At 33.5% G+C, this 24,148-nt stretch overlaps 2 protein-coding genes across 2 annotated transcripts in view; both read left to right on the forward strand.

Moving 5' to 3' along the window:
* LOC127866621 (cytochrome c oxidase assembly protein COX18, mitochondrial-like) overlaps positions 1-24,148 on the forward strand; it is a 284,996-nt gene that overhangs the window by 29,348 nt on the left and 231,500 nt on the right. The window lies entirely within an intron of this gene.
* LOC127866624 (uncharacterized) lies at positions 10,590-15,193 on the forward strand. Its single transcript, XM_052407323.1, has 7 exons — positions 10,590-10,818; positions 12,185-12,355; positions 13,132-13,264; positions 13,841-13,891; positions 14,407-14,448; positions 14,707-14,781; positions 15,019-15,193. The coding sequence occupies exons 1-7, from the start codon at positions 10,692-10,694 to the stop codon at positions 15,122-15,124; spliced, it is 705 nt and encodes a 234-aa protein (XP_052263283.1). The 5' UTR covers positions 10,590-10,691; the 3' UTR covers positions 15,125-15,193.

Consider the following 24,148-nt stretch of genomic DNA (forward strand, 5'->3'; position numbering starts at 1 on the left):
CGCATGTGTTGGCCCAAAATTCTAGTTGGTTTAGGTCATGCTGCACAATATCATGGTCCCGACCATTTTTGATAGGATGCAAAAGTCTGCAAATATGCGGACGGAGGACTTTGCTGAGTCTGGTAGATCATTGGTTTGGCAGAGGGATAGCAGGGGGCCTTGGACTGTGCACTGGGGTACACCGGAGTCGACTGTAGCCGGGTTTAATTCGTCTCCTCCCACAACAACTTTCATATTCCTGTCTGTGAGGAGGTCCTCTTGCAAGATACTGATGGTAAAAGCTAGGGTGGTCGAACGATGATTTTACGAGGACGAAACGTTGTCGGGCGAACTGCAGTCTAACGCGACGTTTCCGTTGTTTTAAAACAATACTAACGTCTGGCGAAGGCCGAGTAAGCGTAATTTTTAAAATGTTCGTACGCTGAAATAACAATCTGAGTTTGGGTCTGTAAATAAGAAATGATAGGATATTTTTAATGTGATTGATTCATTTTCGTTGAAATGCTCGGAATTTTGTAAAGTTGACGTAATATTTTGTGTCTGTATTATGTTAACTTGCTTGTCATTTTCGTGTTTTCAAGAATTTATAAAAAAAAAATGATTACACAAATTTGGGTTTGTTTCAATAAAAAACAACAACCTCTTAATACTCATATACTTGGGGTTCATTGAAAATCATTTTTTAAATATAACCATTTTAAAGATTTTATAGCCAGAAGCGAAGGATTGTGTCTGCAGGACATCATCGCTTATTCGTCCAAACATGACGTACAGTTGGCGCAAGCGTTGTTCGATACGGTATAAAGTAGGGTAACTGGGGGGGGGGGGGGATTTCGGAGGTTTTGGTGAGAATAACAAATAGCAGACGCACAAATGTACGACGGCAATGACATAGTTCCGTATTGCGATGAAGATTGCGGAGGCTTGGTCTATTTTTGCGATTTTACAATCCCACATACCATCTGCCGACTCACGACTTGTTGATTTGCTTACAGTCAATGATAAATCGTCGACTGCAAAAAGGATATTTAACGGTCAACCATTATTAATTTTACAAGCAATGAATCGGTTTCATGTTAAGAAAATGACGTCACACTCATAACGTTATCGCTAAAAATATATTTTAACATTCGTATACTTGTATTGTACGTGATAACATGTCTACAAAATCGCCATATATTGGCTTTCGTCGAGAAACAAAAAGTTATCCGTCGACAAGTATTGAATGAATTGGTTTACGTCGACTAAAAAGGATATACCAGTTAACGAGTATTAATTCTACAAAACAAACAATATGACAGTTTCAGTCGAACATAACGAATTTATCAGTCGACGATAAGTCCACGAGTATTCATCTACCAAGTCAACAATGACTCGGTTTCCGTTGACAAAGAATTCATAATTCATAACTAGACGAGCATTAATTCTACACATTTAACAGTATCGAAGCGTTCGAATGTTAACAATGTTGAATTTGATACGTCACACTCGTAACTATATCACAATGAAACCTATATCTTTACATTCGTTGCCAAGCAGAGGAAGTGTCAATAGTAGGGCTCAACGGGTCAAAACATTCGTTACAGTGTGAGTTCTTACTTGTGTAATTAATAAAAAAAGAACTGTTAAAAGCCAGTGATTCAATGTAGGTTCATATGTAATGCTGTTTGCACTGTCCGCACAACATTCTTTGTTTTACTTCTGAAAATAACAAATAATAGGAAATGTGTGGGCGATTCATTCTCAGGTTAAACGTTATGTTTTGAGTTTCTCATCAGATATTAGTTAGGAAATTTGTTTTTTTTTTGGCATTACATTTTGCGATTGGCTGTGTAAATAAGGAATGAAAGGGAAAATTTGTGAGCGATTCACTTTCTGTTGATTTTTTTTAAATTTCGTTATGCCGGCGTAACATTTGAGTTTGAGTCTGTTAATAAGAAATTATTTGACTTTAGACTTTTAATGTTTGGAATTTTGTTACGCTGACATAACAATTTGATTTTGGGTCTGTATATTAGGCATTGCTATAAAGTTAACATGTGTTGAATTGAGTTAAGCCGGCATAAAATGCTGTGTCTTCTTGCAGGTAAATTTATCGATTTTTTTAATAGAAATTAGAAATAAATAATAACAAAATGTTGATTTTGTATTATTAAAAAAAAACTGGAAAATACCCCAAATTATTGGGTTCATGGAGAAATTTATTTTAAAAATATAACCATTTCAAAGATTTTGATTCAGGACAAACAAGCCATCAACGACCACAGGTGTTTAGCGTTTGATTTAGAATATACGATAGTTGTCTCCTACGCTACATATATGGTTTAACTTTTGATTGAGGGCAATGTCGACTGATACCCTTACACATTCAGAACGTAATCCACTAATGTTTAACTTGTGTAAAGTGCATATTTAAAATCATCGAGAAATCGACACAGCGTGGATCGTTAATGCGGTTCCATTTTCACCATTTTACGCTGAAGATGTCAACGGACCTATCATCAAGTCTTTTTGCACTCATTTTGAGCAAGTTCGTGTTAAGTCAGTTGTACTGCACAAATGGCATAATAATGAGGCGTGGAAATATACTTAGTCTGACACCAATATGCCTGTTTTGCGGGCATCTTGGGATTCTGACGATAACGCTTTTGATATTATAAACCCAGGAAACCCGAAACCTTGTAATCAGTGTAAAACCATTGGAGCAGTGTTCGGTATTTTACCATAAACTTACATAGGGTGTCAATTACAAAGAATTGTGGAACAAAGTTGGTAGTGCGTCGGATTAGATGCAATTTTGCGTGGAGCAGCAGACTACTAAAGGGTGGTAAAAATAAATTGAAATTTAGAATGAATAAATACAAGAAAGAATTGACAGGTAATCGTGTGATAAATTTAGAGTGTTTGCAAGAATAAATATCTAACATTACAGCTCATGTATGTTTGTGTCCCGAAGCAATTATAATGGCAACGAACAATGAAAGTACAAATGACTCTGAAATCTGAAAAATGCAAGAGTGGACTTTTTAGCATTTTGATGGCGATATGTGCGGGATGTAATAAAAAGTTTAGACTGGAAACGAGTAAAGACAGGGTAATTGACTTTTCGACCTTAATGTAAGGGCTGTTTGTGGAACTACGGCAAGTGGAGGAGTCGCAACTGACCTGCAAGAACAACTAAGAACATTCAATATATACCCCCCTATAACTTCAAATATGTTTTCTAGCTTCAAACACACAATTGGTGAATGGTGGTTTAAGTCCCTTAAAGATAAAATGTTGAAGGCCGGTGCAGAAAAGAGGCGTAAAGCTATTGAAAAGGGGCATTTTCATGAAAAACTGTCATTTTAGATGGTGGCTGGTCCAAAAGGACCCACAAGCACACATACAGCGCATCAGGTGGTGTTGCTGTTATTTTCGGGGCAGAAACGAAGAAACTCTTGTACAATGGTGTCAGAAATAAGTATTGCATATTGTGATCTAGGGCAAAAAACACAAATACTGAAGTAAAACCATATTAATGTTTTAAACACTGACATGAAAGTTCCCAGGCAATGGAAACATATATCATAGCTCAGGCCTTCCTTGAAGCAGAATCTACATATGGACATAGATACGTTAACATGATTGGGGATGGAGACAGTTCTGTGTATCCCCAACTTCAAAAAACAAATTCCCGTTTGGGGTAAAATATTAAAAAACTGGAATATGCAAACCACACGTGCACATGTTTAAGATCAAACCTGGAAAAGCTTGTGGCTGAAAAACCTTACCTAAAAGAAAAAGGAAAATTAAAATAACTTAATCGGATAACGCTCACAACAGCTGTGAGATGCGCAACAAGAGCACCGCATAACGGGCGCCAACGCTCGGCTGCGGGTGCAGTTTTGAATAAATGAAAGCTTGTCAGATTAATTTTGTTCAGAGGTCACAGTGACCTTGACCTTTGACCAAGTGACCCCAAAATGGGTGTGGCGTGTAGAACTGATCAAGGTGCATGTATATATGAAGTTTCAAAGTTGTAGGTGGGAGCACTTTGATTTTAGAGCCAAAAATAAGGTTTTAGCACGACGCGGGCGGCGGACGGTGACGGTGATGCTGATGACGGTGAAGATATTTGTTGATGATTATAATATTTATTGTGGCGATTTTGATGATAATGTTGATGCATTAAGACAACGACGATGATGATGATGTCAGATGATGATGATGATGATGATTATTATTATTATGATGATTATGATCAATCTGAACGCATCGGACAGTGGGCTACACCACACCGTCTCTCTGATGTACGAAGGCGGCCGTCATATTGGATTTGGAACTACTTTTGAAAACAAGATGGCGGCCCGACGGTTTCAAACCTGACATAAAGAAGAAACATTAAAATGTGTTGTTTGTAGCTCGTCTGTTTCAAGATTACATTCTTTAAATAATATTAAGTGTAAATCTGTGAATTCCCACAACATAATTACACTTGTTTAAATGGAAAGTTTCCAGTATTGACATTGAGTACTCCTATAGTATTTATTATCAATGATGACTTCATGTACTGATGTAGTCAATATAAATTGCCGCAATAGTCTTTTGATGATTTCTGTTTTGGCAGACTCTTGGCTCAGATTTATTCTGAACGCGAATAATTTCAGCTATCCTATAAATATGAGGTCGATACATGTATACATCGGTAGATTACGTCTAATTATTTGGACTATGACATTAAGTTAATTTTAAATTTTCACGTTTTGGTAAATTGAGAAAATTTTAAAACAATGTTTCAGATGCGCATATTTTTGTTTTAAATATGATATTTGCAAGGAAACAGTAATACTGAACATTAACCATGCTCTAAAATAGCCATTATATGCATCTTTTGACGATTTAAAAGCCTGAAAATTATACAGCGTTGCAACGCGAAACGATTGAATACTTTGGAGAAATCTGTCGTTGTCCTTATATTATGTGAAGCTATAAAGAATGCTTATATATAGTATAAAATACATCCTTCATTCAATAAGCACGGATGTTTGAGTAGTCTAAATGGTAGACTTTAAATCCAGGACTCTAGGGGTCAGTGGTTCTAGCCCTGATGAAGGCTAATTTTTTCCTTATTTTAATTTTATTCTTGATTTTTAACTGGCACCTTTAAATTGACTGTTTTCGTTATAATTTGTGACACTACAAGGATTGCTTACATAAAGTATAGAATACATCACTCATTGTATACGCATGGAAGGCTGAGTGGTCTAAGCGGTAGACTTTTACTCCAGGGGTCAATTGTTCTAGCCAAGTTGAGGGTTACTTTTTTATTTTATTTAATTTTATTCTTGTGTTTTATTGGAGCTTTTTAGATCGAATGTTTACATTTATCAATATTGCATTTAATGCCACAAATAATTTGGGAGAGTTCTTTTTTTATTGTTTGATTGTGTGATATTTCAATGAATGCTTATACATGTATAAAGTATAAAATAAACCACTGACTATGGAAGCACTGATGGCCCATTGGTTTAAGCGCTTGACTTTTACTCCAAGGGTCAGTGGATTGAGCCCAGTTAAGGAAGACTTCCTTTCTTTTTTTAGGCATAGCTGTTTAACGTCGCTTTTGACCTTAGTTTACCTTTAATCATGACCATTCAAATTCATATAAAAAATTCCCGCCAGTAGGTCCCAAATGATTACATCCGAATTGTACATTAGCTTATAATACAAAAATCACTGTAAACAATGGATGCATATCATTTGAACAGAAATATGAATATATTTTAAAGAACATTAACATGTTAATTACAATAAATTAAAAACATTATACATTCTCTAAACATTACACCGAAACGTTCTTCCTTAGTTTAAGAAGCATTATAGCATTAATCACATGTCTCTAAAATCAAAAGAAGCTATTGTTTACATGCCATAACGCTCCCACTAAACACTACAAAAACACACACACCAAGTATAGCAAAGCAGGGACCTATAATTGTTTGTAAAGGTCCCTGAGCAAAGGTACACAAAGTCAAACACATGCTCCAAGGTCCAATAAACCCACTGTAACTCTTGGATTGCCTTTGTTATACCTTGCCTGGAATTATATCAAAACTACTGTAGACCAAATAAAAACAGTTATTTATGTTAAAATCTTTGTTTCTCCTAAATATATTCCCCTAATAGATCTAATCTTAAATTTATTAAATAAAGGATACACTGGTTAACTTATTTGTGTTTTGATCTGACTTTACTTGTCTTTGTAGCTTTTGCTAGACTGTGTGTGTCTTTGCAGTGTTTAGTGAGACCCACTCTTATCTAAATTTGTACACAGCATAGTTAAACATGTCAATGTATCAAGTAAAAAAATGTAATAATTTACACTAGTGTTAGTTTATTGCAAGATTTAGTTCACTGATATATTAATTAAATGTGTTATTACTATTAATCACTTCAAGTGGCATAATAATCAATCAGTTGTGTATTGCGCATCAGACCCAAGAAAGAATCGACGCTTGCTGAAGAACTTTTTATTTCAAGATTGTGAGCATAATTAATTGTAGATTTCACCAAGCGCTTATTATATCTAGTTCTGCGAGTTTTTTAATGTACATAACATCAATAGCTTTTGCTGCCATTTTGTTTATCGGATGCAATTTAGTTCAAACACCCATATGCCAAACGATTGACTGCCCACAATGTTTACCTAATTCTTGATTATGGACATTTTATGAGCAAATTATCGCGTTATATAATTGTGTTGTTCCCAGTGCAGCAAGCGCCCCTTTTTTTAACAACGATATGTTAAGTCATTGAAACTTTAAAAGTGTTTTCTGTTGAGTTCAGTAACAATGTTTATATGTAACTATCTGTAATATTATATATATATATTGTATTTTTTTTTATTAAGCTAAACTTTTCAGTACATTATACTTTCTTGAAGAAATTTTGATGAAATAATCCCAGAACTTTCCAAGCATATGTTCTGTGTACATCTTTTTTTCTTTATCTGTTTCTTTTACATTTAAAATACTAGTTGAAAACTGTGTAGAGCTATGATTGTCCCAATTTTGTACATGATCTGATGAACATGACCATTCCAAAACTCTATTTTACTGTCTGTTCATTTCAATCTACTATCTAGTCAATTAATATTTCTGTGTTTTTTGTTAAAACTATTTGGGATTATTTTGATGCATGTTACATCAATTAAAAAGTGTTATTTCTTACTGTACAAGTAATCAAACGTTTTATCTTGTAAAATGTTGCAACTCGGCCCTGTTTGTATATAAAGTTCATTGAACGTTATATAGATCTTAATAGTTAGTTAGTCCAAAATGTCATATTTTGTTATTCTCATTATTTGCTACTTAATTGCTAGCATAAGAAACATACCATTGTAGTTATTTGAATATTTGTTTCGATTTAGTTGTTGCAGTTTCTTATCGCCTCACTGTCACATGTACTAACACATGTACACATTTTCAACAAGTTGTTGGCTTATGTGTCCAGATTTTTATGGGGATCAATAATCTATTTAAATAAAAAAGGCATTTAATTGTTTCTATAACAAAAAAAGTGGTTTTAAATAATCTTTTTCTGATTTCAGGTTCAGTGCTTGTGGAAAAACATGAGTTCCTGATCCAGAGTAGCTTTAAAAGCGAGCCCTTATGATACATGTCATTATCAATGTGACAGTTGCCTTAAAAAATTGATGGAGAATAAATTGTTTTTAAAAAGCTTAAAAGGTTTATGTACACGTTTTGTGTCAAGACTTAATCAAACAAATAATATAGTTGACAGAAATAATTGTAACCAATATTATTGCTGTTAATTGGAACATCCTTATAGTGTAAGAAACACACCTTTCTATATGGAGAGGAAATCCAGGTTCAAATCCTGGTGGGGATCCCATATTAGCAGCAACTTAGATTATGTTCATATTGATTATACAAACAATACTTTTTGTTGTCAAAGTGTGTTGTATTTAATATGCAAATAAAATTTTCATTTTTTTTGATAATTTTCTCTATCTCACACACACTTACGCAGTAATTTTGTTTTGTTTTACTTCATGTTATGTATCATTCGTATTAGGGCACCATCATTAGGTTCACAAGATATCAGATGTCAAAAACAAAGGCCCATAATTATGTCCTGGCAATTTATCATAATTATAAAACTTTTACTTTGAAAAGAAAAGGGTTCTTCTTTGTTTCTACTACAGAATCAAATAAAAACGTTATTTTTCGTACTATATTACAAAATCAGGATATACGCCGAATATCATTTTAGCTCCACTGGCCAAAGACCATGGTCATGGTCCTGTGTTCGCTGTGTGTGCTTGCGTCCGTCTGCGCGTTAACTTTTCCTTTAAACATCTTTTATCTTAAACATGAAGTACAAAAAACAAGTACCACATTTTAATTGTTTTTGTCCATAGTCTTAAACTAAAAATCCAGATTGAGAAAGAAATAGCCCTCAGTAATGACACATTACAAATCTTTGAACAAAAATGGAATCTGATAAAATTCTCATAATGTTTGTCCACTTATATACATTTTACTCTAATGTTAGTTTATCTTTCTAAAATATTTGTGTATATTTTTTTCAATCTTATAAGATCATTGTGAATACCGGTATACAACAAAACACACAAGTCCATTATGCTTTCTTCCCACTTTATACAACTCATCATTTTTCATAACTGTTCTTCTGTTGTTCTTTTCTTTTCTCTTTAAAAAAACAACACCTATCACCAACAACCAAAGAAAAAACATATTAACCCAGTTTTTGTGTTTTTTTTTTTTTCCTAATCTTAAGGAAACCAAAAAAAGTATATATATTAGCATATCTTGTATAACATGTCTGAACTTTATTGCTTTGTACAATCACTTTGTTGTATGATCATATACATGTATACATTGTTTGTACTATATTGAATAAAAAAAATGTAAAAAAAAATAAAAAACAATAATGATAAAACTTTTACTTTGAACAGAAAATGGTTCTTCTTTGTTTCTGCTACAGAATCAAATAAAATTGTTATTTTTCATACTATATTACAAAATAAGGATATACGCCGAATTTCTTTTAGGCTCCACTGGTCAAAGACAAGCGGGGCTTATGTCATGGTCATGTGTTCGTCGCGCGTGCGTCCGTCCGCGCGTTAACTTTTCCTTTAAACAACTTCTCCTAAACTACTGGTCCAACTCTGATGAAATTTCTCAGGAATGTTCCTGGGGTGAACCTCTTTCAAATTTGTTCAAATTATGCCCCTGGGGTCAAATTTGACCCTGCCCCAGGGGTCACAAAATTGAAAATTTGCTTATATAAGGCCTATTTTGTGAAAACTTTCAAAATCTTATTGTCCTTATCCATAAGGCATAGGGCTATCAAATTTTGTATGTAGCGACATCTAATAGTCCTCTACCAAATTTGTTAAAATTATGCCCCTGGGGTCAAATTTTACTCTGCCCCGGGGGTCACAAAATTGAACATATGCTTATATAAGGCCTATTTTGTGAAAACTTCAAAAATTATTGTCCATAACCATTGGGTTTAGGGCTACCAAATTTGGTATGTAGTGACATCTAAAATAAACCTCTACCAAATTTGTTCAAATAATGCCTCTGGGGTCAACTTGGACCCTGCCCCGAGGGGTCACAAAATTGAATTAACGCTTATAAAGCACCTTTTTTGTGATATCTTTAAAAATCTTCTTGTCGAAAACCATTTGGACCACGGCTACCAAATTTGGTATGCAGTAGCATCTTATAGTCCTCTACCAAGTTTGTTCATATAATGCCCTTTGGGTCAAATTTGACCCTGACCACCGGGTCACAAAGTTAAACAATTTAAACGCTTATATCTTGCTTATTTTGTGAAAACTTTTAAAATATTCTTGTCCTTAACTCTAGGACTACCTAGGCTACCACATTTTGTATGTAGTGAGATAAAGTAGTCCTCTACAAAGTTTGCTCAAATTATGCCCCTGGGGTTAAATGTGACCCAGCCCAGGGGGTCACAAAAGTGTACATGTGCTTAAATAGGGCCTATATTTAAGTATTTGCACATCCCGAGAATATTTGTTTCAGCCTTTTTTTCAGCAGTGGAGCGATACAGGGCCATCATGGCCCTCTTGTTTAATAATTAAGATTATAAATGGTTTAAAGTTGTGTTTGACGTCCTTGCTTCTGGAAAGCAGAACTGGGCCCGTATTCACCAACCACCTAAGTATTAAGGCTAAAATTTCCTTAATTATCTAAGAATTTACCTAAGGCAAAAATTTCCTTAACTTTCTTACTAAGTAAGTCCCTTAGGTAGAACCTAAGGTAAGATTTGTCCTTAAATACTTAGGAAAAATAAATGCGTTTTCGTTTAAAAATAATTCTATAACTGGAATCGTCAAGCCAAAAATATTACTATATTTAGAACATGACGTTGAAAAGTGCTTGCAAAATGGCGGAATGTTATTAGCGCACAAATGCGTTGATAAGAAAAATCTTAATATTACGTGTAGATGATGAATAAATAATATAAAAAGTGCATAATGTAAGAGGTTTACGCTTCCGGCATCTGTCGAAACAGCTGTCACAAAATATCTGTATCGATTTTATGCTGTTGTCGTCAATCTCTTAATCAACAACAAACATGTACACAAATTTGGAAAAAACACGGAAGTGAATGCAGACGATAGTTGGAAAAAAATGGCGAAACAACGAGCGCCCAACTTTACATTACAAGAAAACACCCTCCTCGCTCATTTGATGGGTGAAGAGTACATGAACTTCGGTATGTCCAGGCATAAACTGGACAGACATAGGTTTACCAGCCGTAAGTGTTATTATAATTTTTTATCGTACCGGTATATTGATTACTTTCGATAAGTTTATTCCTTAACATCCAAACACTTTAATTGCAGATATTTTTTATGACTGCCTTTTAAAGTATGAACATAATTAAGTATTTTATGGCAGCGATTATTCCCCTGCTTTATAATGTACCCGTAAAAGGTACTTTCCCAAATGAAGAAAAACTACAATTGCTGTCTGAAAATTTCCCAAAAGGAAGGCAAATGCCATCAATTTTGTTCCATAAAAGAGCATTATCTGCAAGTTAACAAATAAAATTATTACTTTGCTTTTGATACCATTGAGCAATTAAAAAACCCTATCATTCCCAATTGGAAGATTTCATGAAGCGAAATTTCCCAATTTCAGGATTTTTCGCACTAATTTCTCCAAATGGGTAAGGTACTTTTCCTAATTGGGGAAGACAAATGGTTGTATTGACGTTTATGTATTAACTATTAAGCCATTGTTGTTATTCAATTTATGAAAGTTCATTAATATTATCAATGTCTAATTGCATTTGATACAATTGTTTTTATATCATTGAGTGCACAATAACTAACAATTAGAATGTTTGCTTGCAATGCGTTTCACAAAATAAAGTATATTACCCTGTATCTAATTTGATTTTTATACCCCAGGATTGAATGATCGGGGGTATATTGTTTTTTCAAAATGTTTGCCTGTCTATCTGTCATTCTGTCCCACAACTTTAACCTTGGTCATAACTTTTGCGATATTGACAATAGCAACTTGATATCTCATGTATATCTCGAGAAGCTGTACATTTTGAGTAGTGAAAGGTCAATGTAATCACATAATGTCTAAGGTCACATTTACGGCTTTAAGTGGCGCAGTATGTGGCATTGTGTTTCACAACAACAGCAATTGTTTTTTATTGTGTTGACACAATATGTTGTTATGTATCCCATATTAAAGGCAATACTTAAATTAAATTTAAATAATTTTTTGATGATATTATTGATTAGGATAAGCATCTTATCAAAGTGGATATAATACTGGAAAAAAGAATGAAATATATCCTCAAATTAAACATAAAAAACACAGTATAAAGTGAACATTAACCCTTTGCATGCTGGGAAATTTGTCGTCTGCTAAATTTCAAAAATTAGCATTTTCTTCGATTTTTTTCAAAGAATACTATCAGAATAGCAAACAGTTTGGATCCTGATGAGACGCCACGTTCTGTGGCGTCTCATCTGGATCCAAACTGGTTGCACGGGCCTTCAAAATTCGGTTCCCGCACTGAAAGGGTTAACATGACATTGAAATCAGAGAAAGCCCACTACAAAGTATATATTTTAAGTTCTGTGTTGTCTTTTATTCAGAAATTTCTAGCTCTGTAAAAAAGGAAATGTGGTCAAATGTGGAGACTACATTTAACGCCAATAGTACAGGGCCCCACAGAAACGGGAGTGACCTCGAGAAAAAATGGGAGAACCTCACATCTACACAAAGAGGCATCTACCAGGATCATCAGCGTATGCTGACATTGACTGGTATGAAACTTTAACTAGGGCTGTTTTCTTTTACCAAGTATAAAAGGAACAACTTTATTTATTGTTGTGGAAGTTGATGTATTTGTTAAATAATTTATATAAAACAACATTACAAGCATAACATGGAAACTATACAATTTGCAAGGACCATATTAACCCATTTATGCCTAGCGTCTAGAAAAAAGGCCTTGGCAAACAGCGTAGACCCAGATGAGACACCGCATGATGTGGCGTCTCATCAGGGTCTGGGCTGTTTGCTTAAATGAATTTATGTAAGAAATATTTTAAATATAGAAATAAATATACTAGACATCCCTAATTTTGGATATAAATTGATCCAATTTAGAAGGATGGGAGACTCCACTAGGCGTAAACGGGTTAATTTGTCAGAATCATTCAGCAATGTTCAAAGTAATATTATTCAACATAAACTTGTTTATTTATTTGAATATTAACTTCTATAAACATAACTTATTAATAACTTATTAATGCAGTTTCTCAAAACAATATTTTTTGTAAAATGGCAATAAATAATATTATATAGTCATTTCTTTGTGACCATAATTGAAAAAAAAAGCTTACTAGAACTGTTAAATTTTAATTATAATAACAATCAACTTATTTTGCTGTTTATTTTTGTTATTGGATCACAGGCTATATTAAACGTTCTCTCCTGATGGTGCACCTGTCAAAGTATCACTTAGTACTGTTTATGTTTTGCTTTTTATTATGTTTTGTTGAGTGCATATTATTGTATAATACTCAAAATATTACAGGCAGTCCTCCGTTTAATTCAAAATGCACAATCCTCACTGAGGCTGTGATGAACGTAATTGGAAAAGAGGGAGTTGACATAATGGGTATTGGACCCAGCCTAGACACCTCTATTTTGCAATTGACTGATATGCGGTAATTTGTTTAAAGTAACATTAAAATGCATACAAAAATTAGAACATTTACTCTTACAATTAGTTCTTTCAGTGACGTATTGACATATTGTAAATGTAGCATACCATAATTGAATTGCTTTGATGTTAGCCTTAAAATAATGCTATAATAATTTTGTGTAAATAAAGTATATAAATGATATTTGCTTAATATAAATACAAGTGTTAATAACAAAATTAGTAATGTTGTCTTGTGTTTGAACAATTTATTTGTTTTGTTTTTAAATTCATTTATTTAAAATAAATAAATCATGACAGCGACTCTTTCAACATATATGCATAACCACAAATGATGTAATTACTTAATAAATGGAACTATTAAGACAACCAATACACTTCAATTTATAAATAAGAGTATCTCTTATCTAAACATGTCAACAGGTAAAGTAATGAACGTGCATGTTAAACACAATATTTTGACAATTCATATACAAGTAACAATTGCATAAATAAACAATTAAAATGTAACAACAAATTTGAATTATTGAAACAAATGATGTTGATTTAAAAAAAAAACATATTGTCAATATGCTTACAGTGATGATGACCAGCAAGATGCTGAAATCAACATGACCATGTGTACTTCAAGGTAATCATTAAAATACACAATTGATGATAGCTTGAACTTATAACACAATTAATCAAAATATATGTTTGTCAGAAACACAATGCCCCCATGATTTACCATGCATGTGTATCTCATGGAGCTGCTCATTTTGAATGGTGAAAAGTCAATATTCAAATAATTAAACAAGTTTATGTTGAATTATATTACTTTGAACATTGCTGAATGATTCTGACAAATTAATATGGTCCTTGCAAGGATCACCACTCAAAATGCGCAGCTCCATGAGATACACATGCATGATAAATATCAAGCTGCTATGTTCAATATTGCAAAAGTTATCAAATTTTACCCAAGGTTAAAGTTTTGGGACAGAATGACAGACAGACAGGACAAAAACAATATACATTGTATCCCCGATCTATCGATCCGGGGCCATACAAAATGAAATAATGCACCAATGATTTTTGTACATGTTTCAAAGTGAAATTACATTTTGAATAGGTCTATAATTGATATTTAATATTATTTAATTTTAGTGCTGCGATGTCAAAATCAGTTTCCTTTAATCCGAAAAGAAGGTGAGGCATTAATTATGAAAACATTATTATTGCAATTAACTTACATGCAATTTCATAAACAGAAATTTTATATATATATATATATATATATATATATATATATATATATATACATGCACATGCATATCATTTGCAAAAAAAACACTGGCCATCAGACGAAGGCATTATTTACATGTTAATATAATACCAACATATCTTGAATATCAAAAATTGTAATGGTAAATACATCTGACTTTAGACATGATGCACTTATTCCAGATATACACCATCGATGGCTGAGAATGGCTATAGAAGCGCAACTATTTCTCCTCCAGACAAACCTTCACCATCATGGTATGTATGTTATGTATTTTAAAATATAATAAATTATTCTATACAAGCATCTAGATAACAGAAACATGTGCATAATATGGATGACTGAACCTAAAGTGTTATCATTTGACTGAACCTTAAGTGTCATCATTATTTACCATTTTTCATTATACAAAAAAGAAGCCATTAAAATATTTACTGTTTTTGAAAATTAAATAAAAATTAAATAATTATACCATGTTTTTAATATCCATTTAGTTGCAGTCATTGCAGTCTACATGAACATAATGCCTTGAAGAAGAGGAAGCTGGAGCTTCAAATACAATTGTTTGAGGCCCAGTTGGCGCGATTTGATGAGGAATAGATTATTATGTTATTTGTTATTATTTTGTTATGAAGATATAGTTTAGTTATATTAAAGAGTTACATGAAATTCATCTTCATTGTGTATTTCTTGTGATTTTTGGAAAAATTGTATACAGTAACTTTAGTAAGTTTAAAATGTTCTAAAAGCTTAAATAGTTGTTTCAATTAAAAATGCAAGTCATTTGAATTAACAGGTCTGAAAACATGACTTGTTCAATGTGAATATGAGTTGCGTTCTGAGAAAACTGGGCATAATGCATGTGACGTCCCAGATAAGCCTGTGCAGTCCACACACTCGCTTTTACATTTTTCGTTTAAATGAAGTCTCTTCTTAGCAAAAATCCAATTTAGGCGTAAAGTGTAGTCCCTGATTATTCTGTGTGGACTGCAATATCTGGGCTAATCTGGGATGACACTTTACGCACATGCATTATGCCTAGTTTTCTCAGATCACGACACCTATGATCTAAAAAAATGTATTTGCTACTACATTCCTGTAACGAAGGCCATCTTCATTTCCATGGTAATTTTCAGGATGATCTGGTAAGGCATCTATGTCCAAAGAATCCATTGGCAGATTTTGCATGTTGCATATGTTGTGCAATACAGCACATGACAAAATCACCCTGTTAATAAAAATATTAATTAAGTTAGACAAGTTGCATAAAAATGTCATAAAAACCTAAAATATGTATAACATGTAATTATAACATAAATAATACTTGAAACATATGCATTTTTTGTTCATGTTTGTCACATTAATTCAGGTGCTGTTTAGTGTTTCACAAAAGCATCTTGTTTCCACTGTTTTATTTGTAGTATAGTGAAAACACTATACCATATTGGAAAACTTATGAACAAGAAATAAGAAGTTGTATAAAAATGTCACAATCCATGCATTTCAGTATAATAAAAAATATAAGAAAGAAGACTGTTAAATTGGCCCCAAATTTATTATTTGATTGTTTTAGGAATTTTAAATCAAATATCCATATTTATCATGCAAATAACAAATGGTATCAGTATAAATCATGAAATTAAATGCATACATTGAAAATGTTTTTTCTTGATTTTTATAAATGATTAAATCTTCATACATAATAATAATAAACATTGAACACCAATTAACAAACCCGAAGAATATAATATATTATATAGCAATTTTTACAATAATTAAAAATATAATATAAAAAAAGGATTACCTGTGTGTTTATGGAATGGTAACCCATCCGATTCACATACGCCGGTTCATCAACAACTGGGGCTTGAATCTGGACATGCGTCCCATCGATAACGCCAATTACATTTGGAAACCTTGCAATATTGAAAAAGTCTTCCTTTATTTGTCGGATTTCTCCGGGAGCAGTTGGAACACTGATGAATTGTCGTACAATTTCAGGCTCAGTCAAAGCTTGAGTAACTTGGGATATGACCCTTGAAACTGTAGGCTGCGAAACCTCATGGATATCTCCATCATTAAGTTGAATGCTAGATGTAGCAAAATATCTTAAAGCAATCAAAATCTTTTCAATACTATTTAAACTATTGTTCCTGAAGCTTGTTGGTCCAATAAAAGGAGTCAGTTTGTCATTTAAAAATAAAATCCCTTGCCTATCCAAACGATAGCGTTCAATCAACTCAGAATTTTGAAGACTGTCGAGTAAATCAACTCTATTAATGAAACGTCTTGCCATTCTGAAAAAGAAAGTCAATCATTTAAGCAAATTAATAGAAAAAAGTGTGTACTTACTTAATAATTCCGAGATGATACAGTAAGTCAGTAACACACATTCGTACATTGCAAAAGGGAAAGGTAAACACAATCTGACATGCGATACAGTATACAGTAACCACAATGACAGATATGTAAACACATCCCAGGTTCAAGTTCATATTGCCACTTTAAACTCATATCCCTTCCATTTCTTCAAACATATGATGCATGCACTGAAAATGACGTTAAATGATACAAAAATGCAATTATTATGGTAATCACAAAATTCGCGTAAGTTAACAACAATTTTACTTCCGTTATACTGTTTAAAAGCCGGACTCTGAAAGTAATTGGAATACATATCGGTCTGTGTTTAGAACGGTGATACATTTCAAAGAATACATACCTTTGGGATGGAGTTTGCTCAAAAAAAGGCGAAAACAACGGAAATTCGTCTGCTACGGCGCCATTTTTAAGGTGATTTCTTTGGACTTAAGGGAGGTGTACACGTCCCTTAACTTTGAGGGAAAAAACGGTCAACCTTAGGCGTATTTCTAAGGTTAGGAAGTTTGGGAATATGACTTAAGGCATTTCCTTAAATTTAAGGGAAAAACAGCAAAAACCTAAGGCAAAATGACAACCTTAGGTAATTTTTTTCCCTTAGGTGGTTGGTGAATACGGGCCCTGTTTATGCATAAATGACTACCCTTTTTTTGTTAGAATCAACATTGATGCATTATTACTTAAGCAAAGTTGACCTCTTTAAAAACTCGATGACTGGGGGACTGAATTTTTATGTTTGTTGCTCACAATTTACTGAATATATAAATGTTTATGGCGAACAAATGCCATCTCTATTTACAGGGAGATGGTGTTTTTTCATAAATATCCAGGTTATTTTGTATAAATAAGACCACATAACATATTTATATAGTATAAAATGAATTCTGAGCTATACATCTATGATGATGCCATTATGTGTTTTGCTGTAAAAAAAACAACAGAGAAAATAGACTACAGCTGCATGTAACAAGAGTTGTTAAAGGGCATTTTGACAGTATTGCCACGGACTTTTGCCCATTTTGTAGGATAATCTTATAAAAAACTGATTCTTGGTTTAGCGTGTATAGGGAATGGAGGAGCTTTTATTGGTGCCTTTTAAAAACGTTGTTTCATATTGTGGAACATTGAGTTTTAAAATGTATACACGATGCCTTAAATAAGTCAAATTCCAACAATGTCTTTGGTTTTTCAATTAAAAACAAGAGATGTGTTTGTCAGAAACACAATACCCCCTATTGCGCCGCTTTAAAGCCATATATTTGACCTTTAAGGATTACCTTGACCTTTCACCACTCAAAATGTGCAGCTACTTGAGATGCACATGCATGCCAAATATCAAGTTGCTATCTTCAATATTGCAAAAGTTAGGGCAATGCTAAAGTTTTCAGACGGAAGGACAGACAGACAGACTGACGGACAGTTCAAAAACTATATGCCACCCTACCGGGGGCATAAAAAACTGTATTCTTAATTTGTTTAGAGGTGTTATTGGTGTCTCCACAGTATTGGAATAACCAATTTACACTTAAGGCTAAAACAGGGCTGATCCATTATATTCACCATGAGGTTCATTAAAATGCTTACTGGGTCAAACATGCGGCATGGGGATACGCGTCGGCCTCTGCCGCGCCACTTCTAGTTACAATTGCTGCCTGCACAGTTGACCATATTTAGTGTTTTGGTTGCCCTGCTAAAGAGTATCGGCCTGGCCAGAATAACAGCATCTGGAATTAAGTTGCAAAGGCTAAAATAGAAAAAATATATGCCAGAAGTACTGTATGGTTGCCATCATCAAATGCACAGAAAGAATTGTTTTTCAAATTCAATCAAGCTCTCCACTTATTCCATCCTGCGAAACCCTTTAGGTGTCTCAATACTGGTAATAGTAAACCCCACTGAGAGCCATAAAATTATGGCTTTTGTCTGTATACAGTTTGTGACTGCCTGGCTTGTCACTATAATGTTGTTTTTTTTTTTTTGGGGGGGGGATCTAAGTGGAATTTACTTAAGAAATAATCGACGGGTAACCGTTGGTTATTGCGGTAATAACCAACGGTATGGAGTTCCGATGCGTAGGAATTAAACCACGAGGGCGTAGCCCGAGTGGTTTGATAACAAGCATCGGAACGACATACCGCTGGTTATTACCGCAATAGCCAACGCTTACACGTAGATTATTTCGTTTCTAACACGATTTCATTAATAAATTATCCGCGATTTAACGATTATAAATGAGAATTATATTAACCGAATGTCCTCCAATTTTCCGCGAAAACGCGACGTCACGTCAACAATCAAAATCAAATGACGTCGTCTTCATTCATAAACAGTGTGCGCACAATCAAAGTGACGTCATACTTATACGGGCAAAAGCCCGCGAAGCGGGCGTTGACCGTTCATACATATGGGAATTTAGACATAAAATTACATAAGAATACCACATATGGATACGTCTCAAAAAAATTTGCCACGCGACATATATTTTCGCGATGCTATTTATGGCCTTGAACAAATCAAAAACACTTTGACATATGCAAAATCACATGTAAATACATACCTCAGGAAAAGTTATATCAATGACATCATAATTGTGTAGCGAATCGCACTAAACATTCTCGCATTATTTGTTTTTCTTCGCAACCGTTCCAGAATTAAGTCATTTCTCAATTATCTCCCCTGAATGCTCTTCTTCAGTGAGTATAAGCCGAAGACTGGTTCACTACATATAGTTACAGTCTTTACCAAACACAATTTAAGTGAACATAACCCGCCTTCAATATATTGCCGAATCTCAGATTTCTGTCGAATTTATTTGCTTTGATCTTTTCGATATCTTATTGTTATTATTATCCTGACAAATCACAAACGCTTGTTAAAAAATTATTTGTTTTAAACATTATAGTTGGCATCTCTATTCTTCCAGTATTCTCGCGGTATTTCAATAACGACACCATACTGTTTATTTGTCAGAATATGTGACGCATTTTCATTCGCTCTCAGAAAGCATTCTATACATAGATGGTGACGTCACTTCGTTATTGTGAGTAAGACCGGTGTGTACACAATGTCTCAGAAAGACGTTTTACGTGTGATTATGAGCAATATTCTGGTAAGTTGTCGTTGTTATCCACCAGAAACACATTTATTCACAAAATTTAAAGATATTCCGATCTAACTTTTTAGTCTTTTAGCTTTAATTTTTAACGTATTTACACCTCGTCTGCTCGCACTTTACCGATTTCCCGAAATGTTACATATCACTATAATTAGTTTAGGCCTAAAACCACAAAATCCGATACCGTTGGATTTTCGTACTACAATCTTACGTAAAAAATCTTACAGATTCGAAATCAACAAAAAACAAGACATTTATAAATTGTCTGCATTATTGATCAAATTTTAAGATATTTGTTGGTTTTCCGTTTTTAGAAGCTGTTCTGCGAAGCCGAAGGCAAGAGCTGAGCATCATACAAGCCATGCATCATACAAGCCATTCTATCCAGCAAAACTGACAGTTTTGGTTTACAGAAATCAACAAAGGAGGGATTCCTGAACTATCAAATTTCCAAGCTATACACACAGTTATTATCTGTGGTGATCTTTATTGGTTCTGCTTGTTTACTTGGATGGAACATGTGTGAACTTTTATAGAACTTTGAAAAGTCTATATATGTCTATCTATAAACAAAAATCAGCTTTTGTATAATAAGATCAGATGTGCAAACAATGTCAAAGGGTTGTTAAATTAACAATTTGAAGGCAATTATGCTGAAAAAAAAAAGAAAGTTCCCATGCAAATTTTGTCTGTATATCGACAAGTGTCTGCCGATAATTGTCAAACTAGTAATACAAAACTTACCACAAGTATGTAAAAGCACTAAGTACCTGTGATCATTTTTAGTAAGATAGTGTAATTCTTAACAGTAGCAAATAGCTTGTTTAGTAAATGCATAATGTAATTAATATGATTTCCGTTCTATTGTGTAATTAATAAATTGGTTGTTACTTGTTAATCCATGATAAATGTTTTATGGCTAGTACACAACCAGCAATGTTAATTTTGTAAAAGGTAATACAATAACACCACTTTGTAATTTCATACACGTAAATATTCTTGAAATGTAGGTTGATGATTGTGTTTTAGTTTTACTTATTTTGTAACTATTATTTTATGTGCAAATAAATGATGTGAAGTGTTTTGTATCTCCACACAATACCACATACCTTTTTATATATGTACTGTGTTATGTGTTATTTGAATGTTTAAATAAAAAAAAATGGATGATATAACATGATGCATTCTAATATTTGCATTCAAATTGTAACTATAGAGCTAAGTGTATGCAGTTTAGACTGTGATTTTAGAATTGCTACAAAATGGCTAGTTTTTTAGTGGCGACAAAATTTAAACTATTCAACAATAGTTTGCGAAAGAAAATTAGAAACCTGCAAGATACCTGTATTTATTAAATATTTTAATAGCGAATCAAGTATGTTGTTATGCTGTTACACACAATTCTACATTGATAATAAATAAGAAGACAATTAGTGGTGTTAACGTTTCCCAACAGTAGAAATCATTCTTCTGACGAAGTCAGTGATATACAGACGAAAGCTCCAGGTATGGCTTTCAATACGCAGTGTGTGTTATTTGACAGTCTAAAACTTATTGGATTAAACAAAAATCCTGTCAAATTTGTCAATCAAAATTGATTTGACACATCACATGATTTTGATTATGTTAAATCAGTGTACTGTATGCTAAATGCAACTGCTTTAGCAAGCTGTCAAGTTGAATTGAGACATTTGATGAAACAAACTGTTTCCTGGGTAGGACCAGTACTTAGTGTCTATATGACGTACCATGACGTCGAAAGTCTACAAGACCTACTAAGTAGATCGAGAAATGTACTTCGACGTACAATTTTCACCGACCCTCGAGTGTTAGCCAATCAGAAGACACCTTACGTCTGTTGCTTTTAGAGATTTTTGACATTGAACATTATTATTATTATTATTTATACCGAATTATGCCACTATCGACCGCTTACTCATAGATATTGTGCGTATTTATTAAACATTATTATTATTATAATTTATACCAAATTATGCGACTATCGACCGCTTACTCATAGATATTGTGCGTATTTATTGACCTGGCGTGGCGGAATTAACCTCTGACTTATGCAAGTTATGGTTATCACAAAATACCACCAACGGGGAGTTTATAATACATTATTTATCCCATTAATGCTTGGTAACTGGTTACCGTTGAGAATTTCCAACACAGTAATGCGCTGGACGGTCGTGATACTCCGCCCCGCATGATCATTTCAGACACACAATATGCTGAACAATTTTAATTTTAAAAAGGTAACAATTGAATCTTCTTCAAATTTGTATATAATCTATTTCAATGCATTAAATACTTGAAACTTCTATGTTACGTTGTTTTGCCATTCCGATACAAGGCCCTCAATCTATCAAATCTGCCGCCGAATTTCGGTGGCAGTCCCCCACCTGAAAAGTATACTTTTTTCCCCTTTGGGGGTTAAAATTCCCCCCCCCCCCAAAAAAAAAAAAAAAAAAAAAAAATTTTTTTAATAGAAAGATGTGTCTCATGATTATTTATCTCAATTCTATTTCAATTTAATTTTTTCAAACATACTAAATTATGATAAAAGCAATGAATATAGTGCAAACATGTACAAATGAAATAATGAGAGAGTAAGTAAAAAATTCCCCCAAAAAGGGAAACGGCGCGAAAATTCCCCCTCATAAGGGCTGCGGACCCCTTCCCCCAAAGTAGTGTGAGGGCCCTGCGATATTTTTATTCATTTTGTCCTCAACTAAAGAGATTTTAAACATTTATTATGAATAAATCTGAAGGAAAAGCGGCTCAAGAGACTAGTGTTTTGATTGGCTGTTCAGAAAATGTGTACGTAGAAGTACAAACATGTATGTCGAAGTACAAATTGTACTTTGTCATACAAATATATACTTCGAAGTGTATTTTATATTCATGTCGACGTACAATTATTGTACTTCGACGTACATTTCTCTTTTTAACGTGTAGGTCTTCTTGACTTTCAACCCAAATGGTACGCCATAGTATGTCTTTAGGGTTATCTAAAGAATGCTCCCACTTAAAGGATCAATACAGAGACCTACCAGTGACTAAGCCAGTTAGCAGACACCCCATCCACTATACCACAGACACCGAACCAGCTATAAATTCCTGTGGCTAGAAAACAAAAAAATATATAAGATGCTAGATCTTCAAGCTTGGAACATGTAACTCGTTTTAAGATTGATTTTTTTGGATGCATTACTAAATTATTGCAACAATTATCATATTTTGAACACAATCATGTCCATATATTTATTAATAATACATGGTTATCAAAAACACTTAAAAAGCTTCGTAAATTAGGTAGCACCTATAATCATATTATCCGTTGGTATATCGGGGTAAAAACCCATGGTAGTTTTCCTTCTTTGTACATAAAAAACAAGTCACGCGCCATGGTAGAAAATTTCTTATATTACACCGAAGAGTTTTCCCTGTACCACTGTACAGTGTTGTACGATTGTTTATGGTATATAACCTAAACATATGGATTAAATCTCAAAGTTTGTCGCTCTGCATCCGCAATGTTGTACCGATAATTAATGCAATTTAAGAAATACTGGTTCTTTAGGTCTGAATAATGGTGTTGTTTACACTTCAAGAAACAACTAATTGGCTATCTAAACATTTAATTAACATTTGAATATTTTGTATGTTATGACAACTAATGTTTAACAATAACAGAAACAAATATTCTATAATATTACTCCTCAGAGATATTGGTCCCTCTATATCTATATTATCAGTTAATTTAGTGCAAGTTTAATGGTGTGTAACCCGAACTATATTTTCGGTGCAATATCTTCCGCCTAGAGGCGTTAGACATATCCTTCCACCAAATACACCCGAGAGACGATCGCCGTTATGGCGGAATTGTCCGAGGAGTCCCGATTGGATTATGATGATAATGATGATTATGATGTTTCACTTGATAGATGTACTACTTCAATGCACTGTAGTCGCTCTTTGGTTTTGAAGACCTAAGTTGGATGTACACTAAAGTGCGCTACTACAATGCCATCTGTTTACACAATCACATACAACTTCAAGTGCCTTCGCCCTAATTGATTTAGAGAAATTGTCAATAGCAAAACACTTTAGATCTAGTTTTGTAA

The sequence above is a fragment of the Dreissena polymorpha genome, chromosome 2 (genome assembly GCF_020536995.1).
Source record: "Dreissena polymorpha isolate Duluth1 chromosome 2, UMN_Dpol_1.0, whole genome shotgun sequence".
NCBI classification, from domain to species: Eukaryota; Metazoa; Mollusca; class Bivalvia; order Myida; family Dreissenidae; genus Dreissena; species Dreissena polymorpha.